General features: G+C 43.9%; 1 protein-coding gene across 27 annotated transcripts in view; it reads left to right on the top strand.

Moving 5' to 3' along the window:
- Positions 1–25,790, top strand: part of ZBTB20 (zinc finger and BTB domain containing 20) — a 757,238-nt gene that overhangs the window by 692,490 nt on the left and 38,958 nt on the right. For 25 of the 27 annotated variants that reach the window (XM_040621288.1, XM_040621270.1, XM_040621274.1 and 22 more), the window contains 3 exons: positions 10,311–10,411; positions 18,293–18,456; positions 18,826–19,013. In XM_040621288.1, coding sequence (XP_040477222.1) covers positions 18,446–18,456; positions 18,826–19,013 — 199 coding nt within the window. In that variant the 5' untranslated portion in view covers positions 10,311–10,411; positions 18,293–18,445. The remainder of the gene's footprint in view (positions 1–10,310; positions 10,412–18,292; positions 18,457–18,825; positions 19,014–25,790) is intronic. The other 2 variants (XM_040621290.1, XM_040621291.1) reach the window with 1 other exon arrangement.

Genomic DNA, 25,790 nt, shown 5'->3' with positions numbered 1-25,790 from the left:
GCTGGTGCTAGCTAGTAGCCAATCCAGTGAGACTTCTGGCCCACCTCCTACCCCTTAGACCCTGCCTTTATCTTGGGGTTTGGGGGCTTTTATACAGTCGTAGAGTGGTAGAGAAGGTATCTGTCTGGTGTGTTTAGGGCTTCTTGCTATTTCAAATTCTTTGAAGAAGAATGCTTGTTTCCTTCAGTTTATTAAACTAGCTCGGTTAAACATACCAGTCATCAAGCCCTGTGATGCATGATTACTCGATGTATTTAAAAAAAAAAAAAATCAATTGTGCTGTCCCCTTTCTCCCTCTGCCTCGTCCCTGTCTGTCTCACTTTACTGTGAGGCACTGGGAGTAGAGTGTGTGTGTGTGTGTGTGTGTGTGTGTGGGAGGAAGACAGACTCCCTACCTGTAAATGGTTTGCTATTATTAGACGTTCAGTTACCAGGGGTTATGTAAGACAATTGAAGCTCTGTTTTTTAACAGAGACATGATTCATGCTGCTTGTAGTAACAGTAACCACCTCCGAACGAGACAGAAACCAGACGCAGACAAAGGCTGGAGAAATCAATGCCGACTCGGTACAGCCATTCTGCTGATACCCTCTGCCTTTCAATCAGAGCAGCACTTAGGTTATCAGGAGAGGAGGTGCCTGCTCATTCTGGGTCTTTCCTGTCTCCTGGGGCTGCCAGGTAAAATCATGTGGGCTGGAGAGGCATGCAAGAGAAAACCGGGCCTTGGGAGCAGAGCTGTCTGAACTTCCTCCCCAGCTCCCTGGACATACTGTCCCCAGGGTCTCCCCAGTGTTTCAGATACACCTGGAGGAACAGGGATTGTCATCTGCACTGGCTCAGAAACCTCTGGAACTTGGAGGTTTGGCTCACCCACTCAAGTAACTTTGCTCGAGTGACGCTCTGCAGCGGGCTGGGAGAGGAGGGGACAGAGTGGCATTTGACTGATTTATGACAGCTTCTCCCAAAACCTGAATGGAAATGGACCAGGCTGTCAGCTCCCACACACCCAGGGGACCCATTCCTAATTCTTCCAGTACTCATTCTTTGAGACTACAATGATTCAGTACTTCACAGAATGCAAAGTACTTCCACATGCTCAGCTTACTTTAGCCTCACAACTTTATAAGATAGGCAGAGCACACATTTTTAATCAATACTGTTTTACAGGTGAGAGGTTTTACAGCTGGAAGGTAATTACGCCATTCATTGATTCCTTGCTCTTGATTTTATAAGGTTCAGAAAAATTGACTTGACCATGGTCACACGGCTGGCTAGTTCTTATCAGATCCAGAAGACGAGGCAAGATCTTCTGATTCTGCACCTAGTTCTCTGCTCCTCAGATTTGCCACAGATCTCTTTGGCAGCCATGGTATTTTTAGCGGAAAAAGGGGGGGGGATTTTCTTCTGAAAACCTAGGTTTCAGAGTAAGCTTTACTGCTCATTGTCGGGGCCACTTAAATCTTTCTCCCCCACTTTAATCTTCCCATCTATGTGACTCATGATGGGGGGAGCTCATTTTCAGAGAGTGTCCATGAAAGTATGAAAATACCGCATAACCTTTCATGTGTCAAAATCAATGTAATGCACGGCCAATAGTATCCCCCTGTCTCTGCCACAGGTGACATCCTGGGGAGAGATGCAGAGATCTCAGACTGGACCCAGAACATTAAAGTAAACACCTTTTTGTACTACAAAAAGAAGAAACTAAGATATTTTACTGTAGAAACTGTCCACGGCTCTCAGAAAACAGCAGCCTTGACCCGGTGGCCTGTCACACACCCAAAAGGCAGCCCACCATTCATTTTCACTCTCGAAGGTGTAAATTGTCCAGAAAGACAACTCTAAACAGGAGCATGGCAGAAAATATCAAAGCCATATAGCTTCACCGACCCAATTAACTCCCGCAATAAAAATTCCAGCTTTAAAAATATTCCTTTATTGATTACTACTACTAATAAATACTCTAATACATTCTTAGGAATTTTAACTAAGGACCAACACAGAATTTTCTCGTACAGAATTTTTACCATTATCCTACTATTTTCACACATTACATAATACAGTCTCTACCTATTGTAAAGTAAACATAAGTAAACATTCTCATTTATAAATAGTTTTTAACTAAATCTTTTGTTTGTATAACACTTTTTACCCAGGAAGGTAGCAAAATACTTCCCAGACTATACTTTAATTAAATGCATTTCCTCTTTTGCTAAAACATGAAAATCATTTGTTGCTGCAGTTTAAAGGAAGAAAGCCGTACTATCTTCTCTCACATAATAGAACTCCCTGACTAGGCATCAAGAGACAAAATTTCTAGTCCTAGCCTCACTATGAACTCACTCTTAGGGAACCTGTTCAGACCCAACCTCAGATAACATCTAATCTGAAAAACTCAAAGCCCTTTAATATCTGGTTAATGTGCACTTGCCTGGGGTGGATAGTTACCGTGTGCTCTTATGTGCTGTGGCAGTAAAAGAAGTTTATGGGAAAGATGGAATTCATTGTTTGGGGGGGTCGCATGTTGTGCTGCTGGTAGCCAAGCTGCCTTGACTCCATATTTTGAAGGGCAGGAGTTGAAGGCAGGGCAAAGCACTCTATGTGATGATTAATCTAGTACTATTATGAATGGATATGTCATTGACTACAGAGAAGATATCATTAATGGAACCAAGGGAAGGAGAAAGATCAGAAGTAAAGAGGGTAACCTCCAAGATAGGAAGAGAATGTGGAAAGAGGTATAGATACATCAAGGAAACAAAATGATGAAAGCTCAGAGATATTGGGCAAGGAGATGAGGGCCAGTAAGCTTACCACACTTGGTGGTCTAGATCGTCTTACCAATGTAGGAGGCAAGGTCATGAACTGAAGAAGAGAATAGAGAATGGATACTTGGAGAATGGAGAATGAATATCTACTTGACAAAGTAGGACATACTAAGAAAAACTACCATAGGCTTGTATTTAGAAGCAACCCTAAGCAGAAGTGAGGGTCCAGATGACATACATGTGTCAGGTTTTGTACTGAGAGTGGGAGAGAATGTTAAGTGGTGATATGGATTCATGGTTGAAGAACATGAGAAAAGACCCTGTATACAGAAGGTCAGGGAGCAAGGAAATCTGGAGGGTTATTGAGAACAGTGTTGAAGTGGTTGATCATGGAGTAAGGTCAGGCTGGACAAAGACATCCAATGAAGCCAGCAGGAGCCAACTAATGGGCCAGGAGAAAAGAGGGGATTCCTTAGGCACTGAGGAAGGGGAGTTCTCAAGCTGTGACTGGAATACTTGATCTCAAATGTGAAGCTTGGAAAGAGTACATTGGAATGAAGATGAGGGCTACAAAGTAGCTGGAGAGGATAGTAGTAAAGATCTATGGAGAAAATGGAGTTTTATATTGAAGCATCAATCAACGTAGAGAGGAAAAAATAAATCAAATGTAGAAGGTTTTGGAGAAAGTTAAAAACAGGTTCAAGAAGGCAGCAGAGGACCGTGATGGAGAGTTTAGCACAAACCTCTAGCGAGGACCTCGCTGAGTAGGGGTGGGGTGCAGGCAGGAGAGCGCAAGCTAGGTGTAGGTTAAGACATAGAGCACCGTGCTTAAAACCTGGCCTTAAAGCCTTGCTTTGCTGCCCCCTGGCTTTATGATCTACGGTAAATATTTTTACCTTTCCTAAATGTCAGTTTTCTCATCTATAAAATCAGATTAAAATTCCGACCCCCTAATGGGTGTTTATAAGAAATAAACTTAAACAGGGGCGGCTGGGTGGCTCGTTTGGTGAAGCGTCTGCCCTCAGCTCCAGTCACGATCCCGGATCCTGGGATTGAACCCCGCGTTGGGCTCCCTGCTCCCTGCCTGCTTCTCCCTCTCCTCCTCACTTGTATTCTCTCGCTCTGTTGCTATCTCTGTCTCTCTCTCTCAAATAAATAAAATCTTTAAAGAAGAAGGAAGGAAGGAAGGAAGGAAGGAAGGAAGGAGGGAAGGAAGGAAGGAAGGGAGGGAGGGAGAGAGAGAGAAGGAAGGAAGAAAGTTAAACAATGTATGGCAAGTGCCATGTACAATACCTGCCACCCAGTGAGCATTTAGTGAATGGTCCTGTGGAGGTGATAGAAGCAGGAAAAGGAGAATGATGTTTACCTTGGAGACAGTGGCAGTGTGCTCTCCAGGGTAATGTCATTTTGATGTTTCTTGGTACCTGTTTCTCCATTTAGCCACAAACAATAATGGCTAGTCCAGAAAACACACTCGGTGCAAGAAGCAAGGAATAGATAACTTTGATATAACACAACGTGCTGTACCATAAATCGTGTCCATGTTGGAATCCTCATTACATAGTTTAAAATGACCTTATAACCAGGACCTGTGGCAGGCTTTGTGATCAGGAAGATTCCAGTGTCAAGTGACTTAGAGAAGGAGTTCCCATCACCAGTTATTCATTAAAGCCAGAAAAATTATTACCATCAGTATATGTATGTCTACATATGTGTATATGATATGTATGTATGTATTGAAATAGATATCTCTCACCTGATGCCAAAGATCTCTTATTTTAAAAACAAGAATCAACTGTACCTGATAGCTCTAAGTCTCCTGGGACATGCAAGTGTTATTAACGGTTTGTGAATTGTCAAAGAGAAACCAAGAGGTCTCTATGGAGAAAATTAACATAGATTTAATGTGACAAACAGCAGGACCTTCTATTGGCAGGGCCATCCCAGGGGTCTTCAAGCCATCAGAGGTATTTCTTCTGGACATGGGTATTAACTAGTGGTTAATTAAAGAGCTAAATTTTTTTAAAGGAGCTAGAATATTTTAAAGTAAAACATTTCTTATAGCATTGGAAAGCTGAAGATGGGGTTGATGATTAGCTTGTCTGGCCATGATGTCTTTGGTGCCTTCTTCATTAAATGGTTTTTCTCACCACTTTCCAGAGAGGTGGTGTTAGTGATGTAGACTTGGGAATTCATTTCAGGTAATTAGTTAAAAAGTTAAAAGTCAAATAGATTTCTTTACCGGTGTAATGGTTTAACAGGTTGATGAGCTACTTAATTCCCACGTCTTTCTTCTCGGGGGACTGTTAGAGTTTTAAGGGCCCTTAAAAATAATAAAATCCACATTTTCTTACAGATGGGATAGCTAAGCCACATAGAGGTTAAATGTCTCATCCAAGGTCATCCAGCTAGTTCTATCACTTTCTCTTTTCATCCTCTTATTCCCCTTAACTCTCCCTCCTTTTTTCTCTCACCAATATTTTGTGCCCTACCACTACCTCTCTGCTGATTATGTCTTAGACTCACCCTGCCTTTACAAAATTTCCAATGCCTCAGATTATGAGACAGTGAGTCTTTGCCAATTAGTAAACCTTTGCCACTAATTCGTCACTACATTTGGGGCAAAGAAAGGAGGAAAGTGGAACAATTTTAAATTTACTGTGATCTTTGAGACAGCTTTATCTACACCTGGGAATTGCTGTTAGACAATTAAGGTTAGTAAAGCTCATTGAATCTCTCAGAGGAAAGGTGTTATTTGAATTATTACCAGATAATTATTGTTAAAAATAACAATAATGTAAAAAATAGGAACTTTGCATGTTAGAGACATTATCATTTTAATTTCCAGTGGGGGTTAGTAGAGCCCTGGGGGATCTAGGAACATATTTTTTTCCATAATGTGCTCTATGCCAGAAACTCCTTGAATTCTGTCTAATGCCTGATGACCTGACAAACTGGCCCAGAATCAGAAGCCAGTCGTGCCGTGTGAGCTGTTAGCCAAGTTATTCAACAGAAATGCTCCTTCGAAAACAGTAGGAAGGCGAGTGTCAGACATAAGACCTGTGGTACCCAGCCCAGTGTCATCAGTATCACCTGGGAGCTTTCTAGAAATGCAGAATCACAGACTCAATCCCAGACATGCTGAATCAGAAATCCTGCATGATTCATTTGTTCGTTAGAGTCTGAGAAGACCGATAAAAGATGTTCTTATCTTCAAATAGAAAGGAGTTAGAAAGGAGCTCTACTTCCTGATTCTGAAAGAGTTCCTTCACCTGAGGTCTGTGCTCCCAGTCTGAATCATCATGGGAATAGCATAAGCGTCTTTCTTGTGCTGAGGTCACAGTGGGAACTAGGAATGTGTCGTGCTGTGTTGGAACAGTGGTTGTATAGTTAGAAACAAACAAACAAACAAACAAACAAAAAACAACACCCCCCCACCGCAGACTTAAAGTCAGAGAGATCTGGCTCAGATCTGACCTTGAATTCTGACCTCACTATCCACAAAATGGATACTTGAGCTGTCTTTATCTCACTTTTCCTCATCTGTAAAATGGGCATGCTAATTTTGCTCTGACATTGCTCTGAGGATTCAGTGAGAATGTATTTACACGTAAAAATTCCCCCATGCAGTCCCTGACAAAATGTAGACATCTAACAAATGGTAGCTATGATTGTTACTATTACCTTTTTTGTAAGCGTTCGTCACGAAAGCCCCATCTGTCATTTTAGAATGATTTGGTGTGATTTCCAAAGAATGAAAAGAGCCACACTGAAATGAGACCTCCACAGAAAATTCCTTGCGGTGATGTGTGGCAGTGTGTTACATAACAGCTCTGCTCTCTGAGGGCTTCCAAGAGAGAGCTGCAGAGACGTCAACAATAAAACAGACTGGAATGGAAATGACCCACTGTCTCCTCTGCCTCTGACACCATCAAGAACGTTGCCAGCTGGGTTCCAAGAGCAGATTCTTTATTACAGTGATGATGTAAGAGGCAGGGAGAACAGCTGGATTTCCAGACTCTGGGAAGAATGTGTAGCCCCAGCAGCCTCTCAGAATTATCTTTTGACTTAAAAACTGTGTACATTGGATATGGGAGTCATTGCAGTAGAATAAATATGAAACCTCATGAAGTCATTTTCACGGAGTCTTTTTTAGAGCATACCCACCCTTTAAGCAATAAAACGTGACACACTAGGCAGTAGTTCTGATTAATAGACCCCTAGGTGTGTGCTGAGGCGTGCGGGGAAGTAAGGAGAGGGGAGAGGGGACCGTTTGCCAAAAAATGAAAGGAAGATTATAGCAGTGGGATGTGGGGCTGGGAAGGAGGAGTTTGATTAAAGGACAGAAAGATTATGTCTCCATTTAATTATAAAATGCACAATTTAAACCAAATGTTAGGCATATTTAAAATGTACACTTCCGTAATTACACAATGGATTTGTATGCTTCCCGGTGATTTTTCATTGCAATGTACTAGACATATCGGTCAGTGATATCCTTTATCATTTTAATGGAGTTGCCAGGGGGAGAAAAGAGAAGGAAGCTGTGTCTGGTGAAGTGTTGATAACCTGTCCAGCCATAAGATGGTTTAGCAAGAACTATAGAGAGCTCTTGAGCCCAATTTGCTGTTTATGTGGCTACTGGGGTGTTGCTATTGAATGGATGTCTCAGTGCATAGCATGGCTCCTCCACACTGGCCAAAAAGAATCTGATTGGTAGTACCAAGTCTTTCCTCTGGTGAGTAACAGTAAGTAAGTACTCGCCTGGGAAAAGCAGATGAAGTCTTGTCGTACTGTAGGCTAACATTTAAGAACTGAGCTTTTCTAGCCAAGTAAACACTACTGAGATTCCCTAGAAAAGTCTGGTTTTCTCACCTAGGTAAACGCCGTTATCCCCACATGTTTTTTTTTTTGCGGGGGGGGGAGCTTTTCATCTCTGGGCGAGAGGAAAGGATTCTGTTTGAGGATGAGGATAGAAAGGAGATTTAACAACGAACACCTCTATCATGAGAGGTAAAGAAGAGAAGAAAAGGGAAGAGACTTGGGAGTACTCGTCTATGCATTTCCTCAAGTAAATTGGTGATACAGTGAAAGAAGAATCAGTGAAAATTTAAACAAACTTATAGGATCAATCCCAGGCAAAACTACGTGGAGAAGATGCACAGACATGGGTCGCATCATAGCAGGACCACCAATGGCTTATGCTTCCAAGAGTCAGAATTTCACCATAGAATTGCTGTGGCGTGTTTCCACCAAGAACTTCAGCTGAACCCACTGCTTTCCTAAAGCATGAGAAATTCCTTCATCCTGGTTTTCACCCTGAGTTTATCACCCCAGTGGTATTTGCAATATTGTCATAATTGTTTCTGCTGACAGTGTTAGAAAGGTTTTTGCCTCCTTGTTTTTTAAATCCACCTTCATTTTTTAACATTATTTATCTACAAAAGGATAGTTATTATTTCAGTTTATTGAAGTGAATAAGTGAAACAAATTTCTCTATCTTTTGACCCCAGTGTATCCTTGCTGGCTGTGTACCCCATGAACCCCTTATTCTCTTTGGCCTGGTCACCGTGGATGGTCTGCTGGGTCTGTTGGTGTCAAGCAAGCACTGATGGATATTTAAAGATCTGTGACCTTTTCTATCAGTTATTGCTGCTTGGCCAGGAGCAAGGATGTGGCCTTGAGCGAGTCAGTTCCCTTAATCTCATCTGAAAAATGAGAGGCGATGAGCTTTCAGGTCTTTCCAATTCAGTCTCAGTTTCCATGACTCTAAGCAAGAATCTTGATTCCTTTTAACTTTGGTTCAGGAGACATCAGCCAAGCACAAATCTCTGTGCAAGGCATTGCATACTATAGGGCACACAAAGTAAACATTGTCTCCGCTTCCTAGGGGCTTATGGAGAGGGGAGCCAGATTACACAAATGATCGTTAGAGTCCATAGAACAGGCCAAGGGAGTAGTGCAGAAAGTGCTGGAGGACTCAACCAGGGCACTTTCCTTTGGGAGAGGCTTCATAAATGATGTGGCATTTGGATGGAAAAGAGTGGGACTTTGCTGCAATGTGGAATGGACTGTAAAGAGTGGAAATTAGACTGTGTCTATATCGTAGGGGCTTTGAATGCCAAACTGAGAAGTTTGAATTTAGTCCAGTAGGCAAAGAGCAAAGAAATGATATATTTAGAATGGTACTTAAGAAAAATTAATGTGATATTGAGGTGAGGGATGAGCTGAAGGTAAAAAGAACCCTGGAAGAAGGGAAACCATGGGGAGGCTCTCACGAAAGTCCTGGCACAGGTGACAAAGGGGATAAGTAGGTGCTGGGAGAGAAAGTAGGTACTGATTGAGGAAGCACAGCCTCCAGTCTCTTGGCAGCTGATTGGATATGAGAAGCAAAGGAAAAGGAGGAATTGAAGATGACTCCTCCATGGTAGGACCAAATAACTGGGTGAAGATGGTGAGAAATGGGCCATGGCAGGAAATGGGAACATATTTTGAGGGAGAGACAATGATTTCTGTTTTAAACTTTCTAAATTAGAAGTGCCTGTGAGGCATTTGATGGAGGTGTGAGCTTCTCAGAGATAGAGGCCCTGTCTTACGCATCTTTTCCAGGTGCCTGATAGATGCAGTGCAAACACTGAATGAATGAATGAATGAATGAGCTAATGAATGAATGAACCAATAACCAGAGGTTTTTAAGAATGTGGATCTGGAGCTCTGCAGACAAAGAGGCGCTAAAGATAGCCATGTGGGTGTTCTCTATGGAGAAGTAATTGTTGAGGTCATGCAGGGTGGGTGTAGGCAAAGACTGAGAAGAGAATCTTGAGGAATATCTACATTTAGGGAATAGGAGAATGAGGATGAGCCAGTAAAGGAGGCAGAAAAGAGAGCTGAGGTGGAAGGAAAGTCAGATAATGCAGGGTCCCAGTGAGAAGGGAGGACAGTTTTGGGAATAACGTGGTCATCGGGGCTTGGCGTGGCCAAAAGGGAAAGGCCTGGGTGAGGACCTCTGGGTATGAGGCTGGAGACAGACAGCGGTCAGCCGTGCGGCCCCTAAGGCTGGGAGCCACTGTTAGAGGACACAGGAGATGGCGGAGACTTTGTAGTGAGAGGCAGAGGCCCAGCGGGAGCGCAGAACTCGGCCAGGTCAGCGGTGTTTTCAGAGCAGGTAAGAACTAGGTGCTAAAGCAGGAGAGACAACAGTGGAGTCAAGAACATCAGCAGAAGCGTTGGCTGTGGCAAGGTTGGGGACACTGCCCCCCACCCCCACCCTCCACCTCGGCTCCCATCTCCCCACCACGAAATCCACTCGGTCCGCACAGACAGGGTGCTGTTGAAGATCTCATGCCACCCCCGCCCTCAGGTGCACAGACTGAGAATGGAGCCAGGCGACATCCTCTCTTCTGCCTCGGCGTCCCCTGGTGGGCCGCTGTCTGGTGCAAAGGTGCAGGACCGGACTGTCGCCCAAGTCCCGCGGTTCTGTCTCCGTCAACGTCACCATCACCTGTCATTTAACGCCTTCTCTTTCTTCCTTGTCTGCTCTAGATGCAGCCGCTCTCTGTCCCCTGCCCCAATGAACATCTGCACTGCGCCCAAGCCTTGGAGTGATTTACCTGAAGAGTGACACCATTTCTTTGGAAACTACTGTGAGTACATTAAGCCCCCAATGAAAGGCTTCTCAGTTCACTTAGTTTAATTAAAACAACAACAACAACACAACAACCCCCACCTCACACAGTCGTAAATGCAGATGCAATTTTAGACGGCCTCATGTCTTGAGCGCAGCGAGGTCACGAGACTCAGTGCTGAGGTGCCCATCGTGGCCCTCGGTTGCTAGCCTGCAGCGCCCACCCGGAGCAGCAGCGTGCCCTCCTTGCCAGACAACGGTGGGGCCGGATCCGGGTGTACTTTGCAGGGACTGGTGCTGTTCTGCTTGGTTATCGGCACCCTCACCGGAAGTAGTCACAGCCCCCCCCCCCCATCTCTTGGCCCGTTGTCACCTGCTGTGCCACTCTGTTGAATCTCACTGCTACTTGTCATTTCATGCACCCGGTCATGTCCGGGGCCAGCTGTCCTCCTTGGCATCTCCCTGTTGTCTGAGTTGCATCTCAGCCAGTGCTCTTGCTCCCTTGCTAGGGGGCCAAGACCCTCCCTGGGGACGTGGGGCTCCTTCAGCCACATCTCTCAGCCATTGCTTCCAGCTCAGCCCTGCCCTCTGGATGCACGGCTCTGTGCGTGTGGTTGAGTTCCCTCAATATCAGGCATTTATGTGTGAGAAGTACAGTCCTTACAAGGCAAGGTGCACAGATAGGTTGGGCTAAGGGGCATGATGCCTACAGGACAAGACTTATGAAAGATTGATATCAAGTATTCATTAACCATTGCTAGAAGTAACAGATGAAGAGATGCCTTTTTTTTTTTTTTTTTTTTTTTACTGAGAAAGCCAGAAAGTTAAATTATTTAGAGGCTATGCATGCAAAATAACTTAATTATACATTTTAAGACAAAACCTCGTTCTAGTTGTATTCTCAAGTTTTCCTGTATATGGTATGAGGCGGGTCATGGGATGGTGTTTTATAGATATCTCTGTTGCTGGAAAACGCTAACCCTGGGAGAATAACATCCCTGTTAGGCCTTCGGGTAGGGTTTTCATATTCGTATTTTCTATGTCTTTAGCTATTCAGGCATAAATCATACCCAAAGGGACAAAGCTGGAGTCTTTGTTTTGTTTTGTTTTGCATTGCTGTTCCCCTTTAATGCTTTTAGTCACCTGGATTGTAATTAGTGGCAGTGGGTGTGTAGGTGACAGGCAGGTTTGCCTGGCCAGCATGGAGATGGGGACCACCAGAGTGATCTGCAGTACTATTGGATTCAAGGGACTGGGGACTAAAGACATGATGGAAGATCAAAAATAGTTTCTCCATACCCATGCAAGGAACTTGCTTGTATAGACACCTTCATTCTTCCTCAAGTTGAAGTGGAAGGAGTGCCTTAGAAATTCCCATGTCTGGATGGTTTTCTGGGTTTCTCTGCATTACAGGTTAACTATGCTGCGGCAAGTAGCACAGTTGTGCTGGGGTGTAGCCAGGGTCCCCAGGATCTGTAGCCTTTGGAAGAGGAAAGTGTCTTCACCACTCCTACCTTCCTGCAGAGAACTCAAATCCAGACCCAGGAATCAGCACCTACAGTTTCCTGAAAATCAGGGAGGCCCACCAGTGAGCATCTGTTTCTGCCCTAGGAAGCATTTTACCTGTGCCCAACACCAGTGCCTGCTTTCATGCTTCACAGGTCCTACCAGGGACAGATTGGGCTCTAATCTTTGCAGGCTCTGCTTTTCAGAAACTCAGCTTTCTCATATATAAAGAAGAAACAACAATAAAGTTTATGCATCTGGTAGGTACCAAACCAATAAGGTGAATAAACTATAAAAATGTGCACTAGTTACAAAAATGTGCCCTTCCTCTGGGTTGCCAGTGCCCTGGACCAGGTCTCAAAGCTTGGGGGCAGGTAGGGAGGGGACAACTGTTAGATTTTGAAACCTACCCACTGCCACACCACTTGCACAACCACAGTCAGCAGCCCTGCCTACTTACCTGGATTGTTGTGCTAATTAAATAGATAATACGCGTATCACGTCCGGCACAGCAGAAGTGAATGCATTTACTCGACCGACTGAGATTCACTGGGCAATTTACTATGTGTACACTGTTCTGCGGACTAGGGATGTGGCCGCAAACAAAACACACAAAATCCCTGCTCTCACGGAGCCCACATTCAGCTTTCTTCCTGCATAAATGGCAAATAGACAAAATGGGTACATGGACGCTGAGAGAACTGACTTCACTTTATTTTGCTGTGTCTTTCTTTCCGGAAAGTAAAATTGAGAGGGAAGGGTGACAGAAACAGAGAAGGGAAAGAAGAGGTCCACTGATTAGTCTCCCCTCTACACGCACACAAAACCCCGGAGCCCTTCTCTGCCCTGATATGTGGCCCAGGAGGCCGGCCTCTCTGGACTGCACTCCCAGGCTCTCTCCCGCTTTGAATTTGGCCTAAAGGAACATCAGCGAAGGTTGTGCGCCTAGAAGGAGAGTGAGGGCAGGGTGTTGATTCGTCCAGCCCCCGCCCCCAACTGCCCTTCTGACTAGACTCAGAGAATGCCACGCCTTCCTTGCCCCTTGGGTTTAACAGTTGAAAGCTGACATTCACAGCTTTGCACCGCTGCTAGCCCTGGTGCTTCGCCCTCCCTTGAGCACCCCGCTACCTCCTCTGTACCTCACTACACAGTCCTTACATTAAACTCTCTCCAGCTAAAACCTTTGAGCGTGCCAGCTGTTTCTTGCCAGGATCCTGACTGATACAGCGAGGGAGAAATACACTGAAAAACATTATAAATCGGCCTTGCCAAGAAGGTTAAAAAAATTGAGAGAATAAAATGTTTTAATTACGAAAACATCTTAAATTGATCTGAGAACATTAGACCAAGTAGTAAAAGGATAAATTGTAAGGAGACATGATAAGCGTGAGTGCCAACGTTGGCTTTGACGCACAGGCCATGGTGCCCAGGTTTCGTGGGCTTTGATGGCCCAAGTGTAGCTTGCTTGACCCTCAAGTTCGAGAGGGGCTCTTGGTGTAGCAGCAGCAATGACAAACACGTGAGTAGAAAGACAGTGTCAGGAGTGTGATACAGTGATATGGTAAGATCAAGGTGCTGAAGAAGAGACTGCTTATCCTTACATGCTTTTCGGCCTTTGCTACAATGACCGCCATTTGCCCCTGCCAAAGTCTAGACATTAGAAAAGATTACTAAGGTCGAGGAAGTGCCTCCTTATCGCTGATGAAAACCGTGGAACTGATGCTCTCTCAGAGCTACCATCATTGAGCACTGACCATGTGTCATTGCTCTGCCAGTCACTTGACATGAATTATCTCATTGAATCCTCACACCAGCCCAAGGAGGTAGGTGTTGTTACCCCATTATTTCCACTGAGACCCAGAGATGCACAGTCATCTGCCAAGCCACAGACTACTTGATGGTAGAGCTGGGTTCCACTGGAGGTGGTGTTACACCTCTGCTCTCTTCCTCTCTCACCAAACACTCTCCTGAGCCTTTTCAATGTTGTGTTGGGAAAGAGAATAAAGAAATGGTTACCATTCAAAAATAAAAAATAAAAAAATAGGGGGGAAGGCATCGTGGGTCTAAATTGTCATGATTCAACGACTGAGTAATTATTTATCAAAAGGAGGTTCTGACTCATTCTTTTCTATCCAACAGGCTGATAAGTGGAAGGCATGGGAGAGGGAGATAGAAGAGAGCACTCTCCTCTCAACAGCCCCAGGAGCCTGATAAGAGCTCACACAGATAAAATATTTATTTTCCATATGTTGCAGAAAGCATTGCCATCACTGTATGTGTGCAATATGTGCAAAGAAGTGTGAAATATATACATCAAATGCCACCGATCTGGTTAATTTCCATGCATTTAACATGCCTAATACCTACCATCTCATCAATATGTTTCAATGCAAATTTCTTTCCACATGCAATATGTCTAGTAAGGAAAGAGCCAACATCAGCCACAACCTCACTCACTGCTATGTTTCAGCCCAAAACTTGTTGCCAGGACCAGCACAATGAGAGTTAAAAACCAGCCACCAGTCACCTTAAAACGCCTTTCCAGTTCTTGAAGCAGCCCTTTTTCTCATAAGAGAAGTGTTTGCAGTGTTGCAGTGGGGAGATGAAAATGTTTTTGTTCTCTTCGGACAATTGGGAGATATTCAGTGAGAATGTCAGAACTGACCGTTGAAAGGCAGGTGCCTGCAGACACACTTTTTTTTTTTTTTTTTTTTTTTGAATGCAGGGCTCCACCAGTGTGGTGGGAGGAAGTGCACAATGATTGGTCTGTTTCTCTGTGGAAGTGTTCAGGGTACACCCAGTTTTGCTTTGCATATATTTACGAAACATCTGCCCTTTTCTTGTTCTTAGATCCTTCCCCCTCACCAGCCCCCTTTCCCCTTTCTCCCGATTTCTTTCTTTGTTGTTGTTGGCTTGTCTAACTTTTTCATTGGAGCTTTCATTTTCCGGTTGAGGGGCGACTTCATCAGAGTGTATAATTTTAACATTGAGGGAGGGAGGGAGGAGAGAGAGAGGGAGAAGAGAGAGAGAGAGAGACAGAGAGAGACAGAGAGAATGAGAACTGAAAAGAAAGAAAGAGGCTGAGCGGCCAGAGCTTGGCAAACCAACCTTTGGCATGGTGACCGGGAGGAAGGTTCTGGTCTGGTCGGGAGTTTGCCTCTCTGCCGTGCTGCCCCGAGTAGCCTGTGTGCTGCTGCCCTCTAAAGGCTCCAGGGAATAATGCATAGCCACAGAGGCTTGGACAGACTTGCCCTCAGATGTGCCATGTTTATATAATTCTTTTTGCACAACCAAAGAAAGTATTTTCAATTAATTACGACAGGACTTGCTTTTTCCTCCTTAATAAACTATGAACTGCAAAAACGGGGTCAACATAACAGCACCTGTGCGTGTCTAGACAGACTGCTGCTACATTTCAGTGTTTCTTGGCTCCAGAAAAAGGAGTCCAACAAAACTATCAGAGAGGGTGAGATGGGAAATGAATTGCTTCTAAGGACAGTGAGTGGCTCTCTGTTATCTGTGCAGTTGGGAAAAGCCCAGTGGTATCAGGATAAGCAAATGAGGGAGTAAGGTGGAAGGTCGAATTTTTAATATTTTCATTTTGTGGAGGTGGCTCCCAATGCCTCTGTCCTGCGAGTGTTCTCCATAGGTGATCCTTGAGACAGCAAACAGGAGAGTGTGGTGTAAGATGCCAGGGAGGAAGCAGGATCAAATCTAGGGAAGAACAGTACCATTGTTGCAGTGTTAAAAGAGTCATGTTGGTTGTTTGGTCATGTACTCATGTTTGAAAGAGGGCTTTTTCAATTTCCTGAAACAGAAATCCAAAACTAGCCGAGGCCTTGTCTATAAGCATCAGAAATAAATATTTTTTTTTTTAAAAAAAGAAAGAAATCGTTTTTCTGTTAAGTGATATCTACCATTAGTATTTCATCCTGATATTTAAAGGACTCATGAGGACCAGCCCAGCTTTGTTTATCAAAATGGTCCTACTCTTATCAAATGCCCTTCATGGATTCAAAGGAAAAGCAGCCAGTCAAGGTAGATTTCACTGCTGCATAAAGAGTAGGGAACCTTAGGTGCTTGGATGACTCAGTCAGTTAAGTGTCTGCCTTCAGCTCAGGTCGTGATCCCAGGGTCCTGGGACTGAGCCCCACATCAGGCTCTCTGCTCAGTGGGGAGTCTGCTTCTCCCTCTCACTCTCTGTCTGTTCTCTCTCCCTCTCTCTCTCTCTCTCTAATAAATAAAAATGAAACAAAAAGAGTAGGGAAACTTAATTGGGATTTAGATTATGACTATTCTCAAAATATACCTTGATTTCAATTCCGCTTCACTCCATCCACAAACAAATATTGAATGACAGCTTTGTCTAAGCTACTCTGCTTAACAGTGCGCACTAGAGAACAAACTCGGGGTGGAGAGCAGCCAGGTTTGCTGTGTTCCCTACCCTACGCTAGCGCATCATAGGTGCATCGTATTTTAAGATGAATATGTGACTAGATGAATGGTGGGAGGGAAGAAGGAAGGAAAGAAAGGATGAACACAGGGAATTAAAAAATAACTAAGACATTTTTTCTCAGAGAGTTTACAGTCTCATGGGAGGGATAACCACATAAATAACTATTATTGAAACAAAATTTAGTGAGTAAAATAGGGAGAAGTAAAAATTTTTCTGGAATTTCAGAAAAAGGTGGGACGGAGTTGAATTTCAGAGAGAGACATTCTATCTGGTAGAGGTAAGTCAAGACAGTTACAAGATGGGGACAACCTTCAATAAGTAAGAAGGATAAATATCATTTCAGCAGAGTTATAAAAGGGACATTCAAAGCAAGGGAACTAACTCAAACAAAGATGTAGAGCCAAGGATGTAGATACCCCAAGACGTTCTGGGAATTTTCAAGAACTTTGAGAGTCCTGTGCAGCCAACATATAGGGCGTGTGAGCTTAGCTAGGGCATATATAGAATCAGTTGCAGTGCTGGACTAACTTGGTTTTCTCAGAGGGGTCAAGGAGGATAGGGAGCCAGTAAATAAACAACAGTCTAAATAAAAGTGTTAAGGTGAGAGTGGTGGAAATGGAAAGGAAACATGGATGTGAAAAAATATGAAGGAAACAGAATTGTCAGGACTTGGTGAATTGGCTTTAAGGCAGGGGAAGGTGTTGCTCACCTACAGTTTCCAACCTGATGACAAAGCTGGTGACAGACAACAGTGATGGAAATAGGGAGGGGCCTGAGAGGGGGCACCGGTTTCCAAGGTTAAAAAAGAGTTGAGCTCTGGAGACGTTGATCTTGGATATTTTCTTAAACTGAACACCAGAAACCAGGCCCTTGGAGGTCCATGTAGACACTCAAGACTTGGGGGTTGGTTCCATAGTCACCCATCCAACAAACAGTTGGTAAAGCACTGCAATTTGTTGCTTCTCTTATATTGGCTTCCTCCATACTGAAAAATGTGTCTGCAAGCTTCCCCTCTCTCTTCATCTTTACCATGCCATCTCTGCCTCCTGCCCTCTGAAAAAGCAGATTTGATTTCACAACCTGTTGGACCAGAAACACAGCATGCTAATCATAACACCATATTCTGCGAGGGCAGATTTAACTACCCCGTACAACAAATTCCAATACAAAATATTCCGTATGACAAGTCCATTGCCAGGCTTATAGAAACAAGAAAAACATGGAAACAAAGCTACTTACAACAAATTCTGTTGCACACACAGTCTTCCACTAAAAAATAAAATAATTTCTCTGGTCACCATCCACATAATGATAGAAAGAGGCACAAAGCCAAGGAAATTGGAGGGCATGTTCAGGGTATGACTAATAACCCAGTTTGGCTGGGACCTAGGGTACATGCAGTGTAAGCTAAGTATTTCTGTGTTTATGTCAGTTTCATCGTCCCAGAGGGGAAGGACGCCAGAGCCGAGCCATACCCAAGCTCTTTTGCTTCCTGTTCCTGACCCCAAGCAGCAGTGGGCAGTAATTACATTCTAGTTCCCTTCACCCATCTCTTCCTCCCCCCCCGCCCCGCAAACACACAGTCACACTCCCATACTCCAGAGTCATGTACTAAATCAACAAACAAAGGGAATCTTCAGCTTTGGATGAGTAAAGAGTTGGAATAGAGGATCTCCTTGTGACACCTGACCGCTTTACCTGCTAGAAGCTAAGCTCATTTTTTCACTTTTCATTTGCTACTTTAACAAAAACCTCTATCACTACCCTCTCATCTATACAGCCTGCAAATTTAGATTGTGATTGGAAATTATGTGTTAATCTAAAGTAAAATCTAATAACAGCAATAAAGTTGATTGTTCCATAATGCGTTCCATGAATAGAAACTTCAAGCTGGAAGGAACCTTTAAGGCCTTCTAATCCAAGCCCTTTATTTTACAGATGAGGAAACTGAAGCCCAGAGAGGTGAAGTGAGGTGCCCAAGGCCACACAGCAAGTTAGAGGCACAGCTAGTACCATAGCTCAAGTCTCCTGACTCCCAGTCCAGTGCTCCTCCCATTACTCCACGGGTCCTGTGTCTAAGCTTCCTGACAAATGCTAGAACGGTAAACCTCCACTAGTATTTTTCCAGACCATGTTAAAACTCTTAAGGGGGAAAAAAGGATGCTTTCTTGGATAATGTCAGCCATACGTAGCTCAATCTGTCTAAAGTTCTGGGACAGGGTCTTTTTATGCAGCCAACAGAGTCCAAATGTGGTGCTGTTTGCTTGGCCCATATGCTTTCATGTGTTCCCAGTTAGGCCATTACTGGAGGGAAAAAAACAAGAATCAGCTTGTTTTAAAACAAGGGACATACTGGACTCCCTCCCATCCCCCCTCAGAAAAAAAAATCAAGTTATCTTTAACAGATTCTAAAAATGCCTTTTCCCAAATATGCAGTCAGTTCCTTCAAAGGGCCCTTTGTTTATTTTCAGGAAGAAACCCAAGACAGCTGAAAACCAGAAGGCATCTGAGGAGAATGAGATTACTCAGCCGGGTGGATCCAGCGCCAAGCCGGGCCTTCCCTGCCTGAACTTTGAAGCTGTTTTGTCTCCAGACCCAGCCCTCATCCACTCAACACATTCACTGACAAACTCTCACGCTCACACCGGGTCATCTGATTGTGAGTACACCAGTAAGGTGATGGTGTCTTCGCGGCGCTTGGAGCGTGCTTCTCCCCTGGGTTCTGGCTTTTTTTGCGTTTCGAACAAGCCGTTTCCGTTTAGTCTTGTAGAGTAGTCAAAAGGAACTGCCTCCATTTTGATTCAGCCAACGTCTATATTTTCAAAGCTAGAGTGTATTTTGAAACCAGGTGTCCAGCCACTTGGCCTCAAAAGCCTGATTCATTACATGAACCACATTTTCTTTCATAATGTTCACTCAAAAAAAAAAAAAAAAAAGTTGGGTTACTGTTTTCTAATTATTCTTTTGTCCCCACGATCTGAATAACAGCACTTCCACCATGACTAAACTGAACCACCAAATATGGACCTCAAAAAGCGAGTTAGACACAGGAAACATCCATTTTGAAATTACATAATACAAGTCAGCTTTGCATTAGTTTTTGGAGTCTCATTTGGCTTGGCTGAATTTCCGTCCTTCCAGTTTTTAATTTATTTTGAAGTGGTTAAAGGATAGCATAAATTTACAGAAGAAAAGAGAATGGCTTCCAAGAATTCAGAATCCACCCAGACTTCACGTAGCCAATAAGAATTCAGGTTAAAAATATTTTTTAATTAAAAAAACTGCCTACGGGCTAAATTTGGAAATGGGCAGCTTAATGAGATCGTCGCCATTGAAATCACTCCATTGCTGTTTATTTTTGCTGTCTTCCCACTAATCTGGGAGTCACTTCTTCAAATTCTATTTTAGGAAAGTTGATAAATCATGTTTGGGAGCTTTTCTCTTTTTGAAGTGTAACCCAATACTTCAAAGAGAAAGGAACATGTGTGGTGACAATGGAAAGGAATGGAATAATTTTGGGGTCCGATCTGAAAGAATATTTCTTTTGGTCTGAAGATACCCAACGAGTATTCTGAACTGATTTCCATACATACCTGTCTAGTAACAGGCAAAGAGCTGGCATGTTCTTCTTTAGAAGGAGGAAGAATAAGATCGAGATAGTTTTGTTTTCAAAAAGGGACTCCCTTTATCCTGTCCACGAACACAAGCATTATTAATTAGGAAATGAGAGTCTAGATCTCCTATTGTTATTTTTATGACAAAACAAATGTAAAACTCTGCAAAGTGGGCAAGAAGTGGATGCGTCTGGGAGATTCCATTCCCTACTTGCTTCATCATCATAATGCCTTAAATAAAGGGACAAAGCCCAGGGGTTGAGGCTGGGGTGAAAGGAGCTTGTTCTTGTGGTGGCGGGGCTGAGACCCTGCTCCAGCTGTCACTAGAAAGTGAAACGAGAAAGAACGGGATCCGACTGTCGAGAGCCCGTGTGATTTGTACTAAGTTGCTGCTTCTGTAGAGAACCTGGGGATAGGAGCAAAGACTATGTTCTGTGGACGGTTGTAATAGTAACATCCTTGGCCCTTCTTGCCTGGCAGTCTCCAGCCTAATAGTAATTACAGGAAGAATTGGAAAATAGCATGGCACGGCGCCCGCAGGCATGTGCGCGCTGTCCCTATCTACCAGGAAGGTAGCCCGTTCCTGTGGAGAAGGGCCTGGAGCTCCTGCACACACACCTTCATCACCTGGCTTTCTGCCACACCTTATGGGGAAGATTACATAGAATGGCCTTAGCCCAGAAATCCCCTGTTGCAGCAAAATGAATGTTCTGCTGAATAGAGAAGGCACCAGCTTCATTTATTGTACTTTACCATAAGCATCCTCCAGCCAGGTCTCGGCATTAGCCTGGAATACGAACCAGAAACTGTATGAGCGTGATGCTGCCACACAGCTCAGACGTGACCCAGAGGGAGCCAGGAGATCAGAGCTCACAGTGAGGTGTCTGAATGCAGTTGGAAGGAGAACAGATAGGGAGGAGACACCTCATCTCCGGCTGCGTAGCAAGTCATTCTGATTTTGCCATTAAGCTATGTACGTCCTCTCTGTCCTAACCTGTTGTTGAAATCGATTATACTTTTCTCCAAATATATTTGGATTGTAGTTTGTCCTGATTTGAGCCTACACTTAGAAGAAAATTGTTTTTAGGAAAGATTCACAGAAATCTGTCCATTTGGAGATTGCTTGAGAGAAGACAGGAAAGAGGTTTATTTTAAGCTGTTAAATTTTTTGGATGCTCTTCTTGCATTCAAGAAGTTTTTTTTTTTTTAACTTTCAAATGTCATTCTTACCATAGATTAATTTAAAAGCCTAATTTCTTTAAGGTAAAATATTCTGTTCCTATTTAGAACTAACAGATTTGGGGCATTTAAAAATAGTGCCCTTGACTTGTTAGTCTCTTTAACTTCAGAAACATTCCACCAGTGTGTGGTGTTCCAAGCTTTCACAAGTGCCTGAATTTTTATAGCACCTTTTTATTTGTTATGTGTTTAGCAAAATTATTCTTAGTCATGCTCTAATGCCCATTTCCTGTCAGTCATGATAATTCTTCCCAATTTATGGATGAGAAAACTGAGAAAATTGACACTTCAGTAGATGAATGACTTGCTCGGGAGTTAACCCGTTCAGATACTGCAGGATGTTTATGGATTCGCTCTCCCTGTGAGCAGCCTGAATTCTCGGTTCCAAGCCCATAAGTGGCATTCTTGAAAATGTGCAACCACTCATACTGATGACGGAGTTCTAAGACACAGTAGATCAGCGTCCCCACAAAGGAAGAGTCGGCTCTGCTGCCTGCGAACCGGTAAGGGTGGGTGAGACATAGCGCTGTCACAGCTGAAGGACACAGGCCAATGTTTTAGACAAGCCTGACCCCTAGAATTCTCATCGGCTACTTAACCTGCCGAGCCACTTCAGATTTTGCCAGAGATCCCAGAAGTGTCCAAAACAAGAAGGAATGGGGTTGAGGAGTGCTTCCCCTTGTGAGATGGCGAGGTAGATGCTGCTACGGAATTGTGTGCCGCTTCACGGCACACCCGCTAACAGTGACCGCTTAGCGACATCCCCTGTGACCTCCTAGCTGGTGGCCCCTTCACCATTTCTAAAAGTCCAGTGGTGAACAAACTCCCACGACGAGAACGCGAGGCGTTGAGATGCGTTTTGGAATGCGAAGGGTACAAAGCCCTAGGTGTTTGACAGAACAGTTCCCTGCCGGGGAACAGGCTGAGGAAGAGCCGAGCCAAGCTCTCTTCAGACTCGTAAACAGGCCCAAACCAAGTCAGCAGAGCAGATGAAGCCCTCCCTAGCTTGACAACTATCAAGCTGTGGCACGTCACAGTCGTGTACATGTGACAGACTCGACCAGAACTACGACTTGCCTGCTTCTTCCACTTTGTTTTCCCCAAAATCAGGCTCCCATCGGAGGGAGAAGCGCTTCTCCCCCCTCGGCGGTGCTCCCCACCGTCGGCCCTAGACCCACCTATTCTGATGTCTTTGTGCGGTTGGAAGCTGACAGCCGCGGTGACTTACCTTCGGTGTTCTGCACTGGCCTCAGCAGGCTGTCTCATTTTTTGTGTCCTCGCCAAGATGCACTTATGCATTAACAGTTTTTATTTATTTTTAATTTAACCTTTACACATCACCAAACTGTTGTGTGGGTGGGTTTAACTTTAGCTCTGTAGGTAGCGTGACTCTGCAGGGGCTGAGCACTGTCTGAGGAGACTGCGGGCCCTTCCTTTCTCTCTCTGGCCTTCTACATTCGTCGGTCGCCCCCTCCCAACCCTTCGCTTTCCCCCCCCCATCACCAGGCTAAGTCCCCGAGATTAAAATTTTTAGTACACTTGGTTCAGTTTGAACTTTTAAGCAATTTTTTTAAGAGAACAAAACAAAAAGGATTTTTTATGGCAAACTCCATTAATGCCACATTAAGGCTGACATTTTAATTACCCCAAAGTCAGGAAATGCAAAGTTCAGGTTCCCACAGCAACAGAAACTGTCCCCTTGAGTGCCAGCCCCACAGCAGCCTCTTTCATTGCCCGATTACACAACGCCGGGCGTGGGGACGTTGTTTTGTCTCCACGTATGTGGAAAGGAGCACGGTTTTTACCCTTTGTCTCTTTCCTGTAACTACAGTTGAGGATATGGGTCTTTAGCTTCCCTCCCCAGACCATCTATACGTATTATCCTGGAGCGGAAGACTGTTATGGCCCTACATGTGCACACGGACAGAATTAAAGTTGCCGTGGGAACATTAACTCTGATTTCCGGACTTCCGTGCCAGTCACATTTAAACCATAATGTTGTAATTTTTGGCATGTAATAAATGTGCATTTCATGTACACAGACAGAAAGAAGCATAAAATGTATTTTAAAGAGCAATTAATTACTAACTTTGTGATTAAAAAACATTTGGTGCATGTTCCTTCCCATTTAGCATCAGCTGCTGGTCTTAGCCAGGCCTAATAGATGACATACTGCGCCTCATCCTGGATTTCAGATGTACCTACTGTATGTTCCTGTTCTTCGAGATAATTAATTCCCTTAGTAAAGCTGTAGGGGGAAAACAAAATGGAAGGAATATGCAAGCATGTAAATAGGGTAAAGGATATTTTGAAGGAAATGATTCATTTCTGCAAATAAACCTCTTAGTCCCTGATAAAGAGCCAGAAATCTGCTAAGTGGGTGTAGACAAAGGTTTCTGGCCACCTTAGAGCATCTGGTCCAGGGCTATAGGAACAACTTGAAAGCAGATTTCCCCCTGAATTCCGGGCATGCCCAATGGGGGAGTAAGTTTACTCGGTAATAACTTTTCAGGCTTCAGGCTGAAAAGTTATTTTACTCTGTCTGCACTCTTCAGTTTATATTCAAACTGGCAAAGAAACATTGTGGGGAATCAGGTAAAATACAGGCTTTGCCGAAGCACCCGATTTAGAGCATAGTATCGTCTCTTCCTGGATTTCAACCTGGTTGGCCCGTTTGTGCTGGAGAAGAACGTGTTTCAAACTAAATGCTTGAACAAGTTTGTGAGTAAAAGGAATGGGTAGCAAGACGCTGAAGGTACAGTGTTTAAAATCACAAATGCTTGGGCACGCGTTCGAAACTGGGCGAGATAGCGTTTTACCGAGAGGATGTGACGCTTGAACTGTCCAGTAATGCCCTAAGGGGAGCATCACACTCGTGAAGAATTTGCACCCCTGTTCTTGCTATTAGTTCGTTCTCTCTCCTGTCGCGCATCCGTTTTTGTTCCGTTTGGTGGCGTGTGGTATTTAACCTTTAAGAAGGATCCTGCAGTTTTACAGCGCTCTGATTTGCTTTCACTGGGGCTGTCTGTATGTGTGAATGTATGTCTGTGTGAGTGAAAACTGCTCAAGCAAGTTTGAAGGTCTCCTTGGCAAATCTGACTGTGCATTCAGAAAGTTTCCAATCAGAAAGCTGATGCCGTGTAAAACCTTCCAAAAACTTCCTGAGGCACCTGTTCACATGAAAAGATTGGATTTCTGCTGGAGGTGCTCCGAAGGCAGTGTTTATAACCGAAGATCTCTGTTTGGAGTGCCAAAAAATGAAAAACATTTTGGCCCCCAAAAAACCTCCATAAATGTTCAAAATGTATAATCAAACAAAAGCTTCATTTGGATTCAAATGCGTGTATCTCAGCAGATGTGTCTAAACTAACTGGAATCCCACAGGAGCAGCTGAACTGGATTTGGGTATGTCTTGATAACTGAGAGAGTTATTCTTAGGCTTTGAAAGGACAAAAATGGTCCATCTGTGAAGAACCGTAATAGAGACATGGCAAAAAACAGCATCCTCTGAAAGAGTTTATTTATGGAATTTAGGACAAGTTGGACAATCCTGAAAACATTTTGGGGTCACACTAATTTGCAGAAGAAATATAATCAAAATGGGCTGAAATGAGCAACCACAGATAGCTATTATCCTATGGCTTTGCTATTCATTTTCTAGTAGATTCCATATCGGTTCAACAGTAAATAGAGTATCTTTGGTGTTCTCATTGTCCCCAGAGTGCCCTGCGTCCCTCTGTATTCTACTTCCTATAAAGAATGACATATTTACCTTTTCATAGCTAACGGTTTCAACTATCTTTCTGCTGTGTCGTTAGTCAAATAAACCCCTTACCTATTAAGTGTGGATTCATTTCTTTAAAGATAGTCTTGCCCTTTATCCACAGTCACCTTTCTGCCTCTGAGTTAATTGATACATAACCTCTTTGGAATTACTTTCATTGCCATTGATGCCCTCTTATTTAGAGGTTTCAGTGCCTAGTCCAGCACTTGGGCATCGGAAGGCCAGTTAATGTTTTTATTTGCTGTAATTCCTAGAGTCACTACTTAGCACGTCTGGGGACACATTTATTGTTAAAAGTCTTTTTCTTGAAGTTTCATGTCATAGTCTACCTCTTTTTATAAAATTGTCCTTCCTTTTAATAAAACTTGTTCTGTCCCTACACTGCTCATTTAACTAGATGTCTTCCGTGGTCACTTAATGCAATGATTTCTAATAGTCCTGTCCCTCATTCATGCACGCATTCCTTCCTTTAGTCATTCAGCAAATGCTACTGAGCCTCTGCTTCTGTGGCAAGTCCTCAGTGAGGGCTGGGGTGAAGACACCAACAAGGTGCCGTCCCCCCACTTTAGAGCTCAGTGTTCCCACACGCCTGGCTAAAACTAGAAACCTGTAAAGGGGGATGTGCAAATGCAGTATTAAAGTGTTCCTGAGGAGGGGGCCTGAAGCAGTGGGAAGGGGGCATTAGACCTGGATCGTGAAAGAATAGGTGTGTGTAAGGTGAAACAGGGAGGGAACGGCATTCCAGGTGGGAGGAACAGAAGCAAAGCCACAGAGACAAAAAAAAAAAAAAAAAAAAAAA

This window comes from Ursus maritimus, unplaced genomic scaffold, assembly GCF_017311325.1.
Source record: "Ursus maritimus isolate PB19 unplaced genomic scaffold, ASM1731132v1 scaffold_4, whole genome shotgun sequence".
Lineage (NCBI taxonomy): Eukaryota > Metazoa > Chordata > Mammalia > Carnivora > Ursidae > Ursus > Ursus maritimus.
The sequence above is the reverse complement of the archived record's forward strand: the minus strand, read 5'-3'. Positions and strand labels throughout refer to the sequence as shown.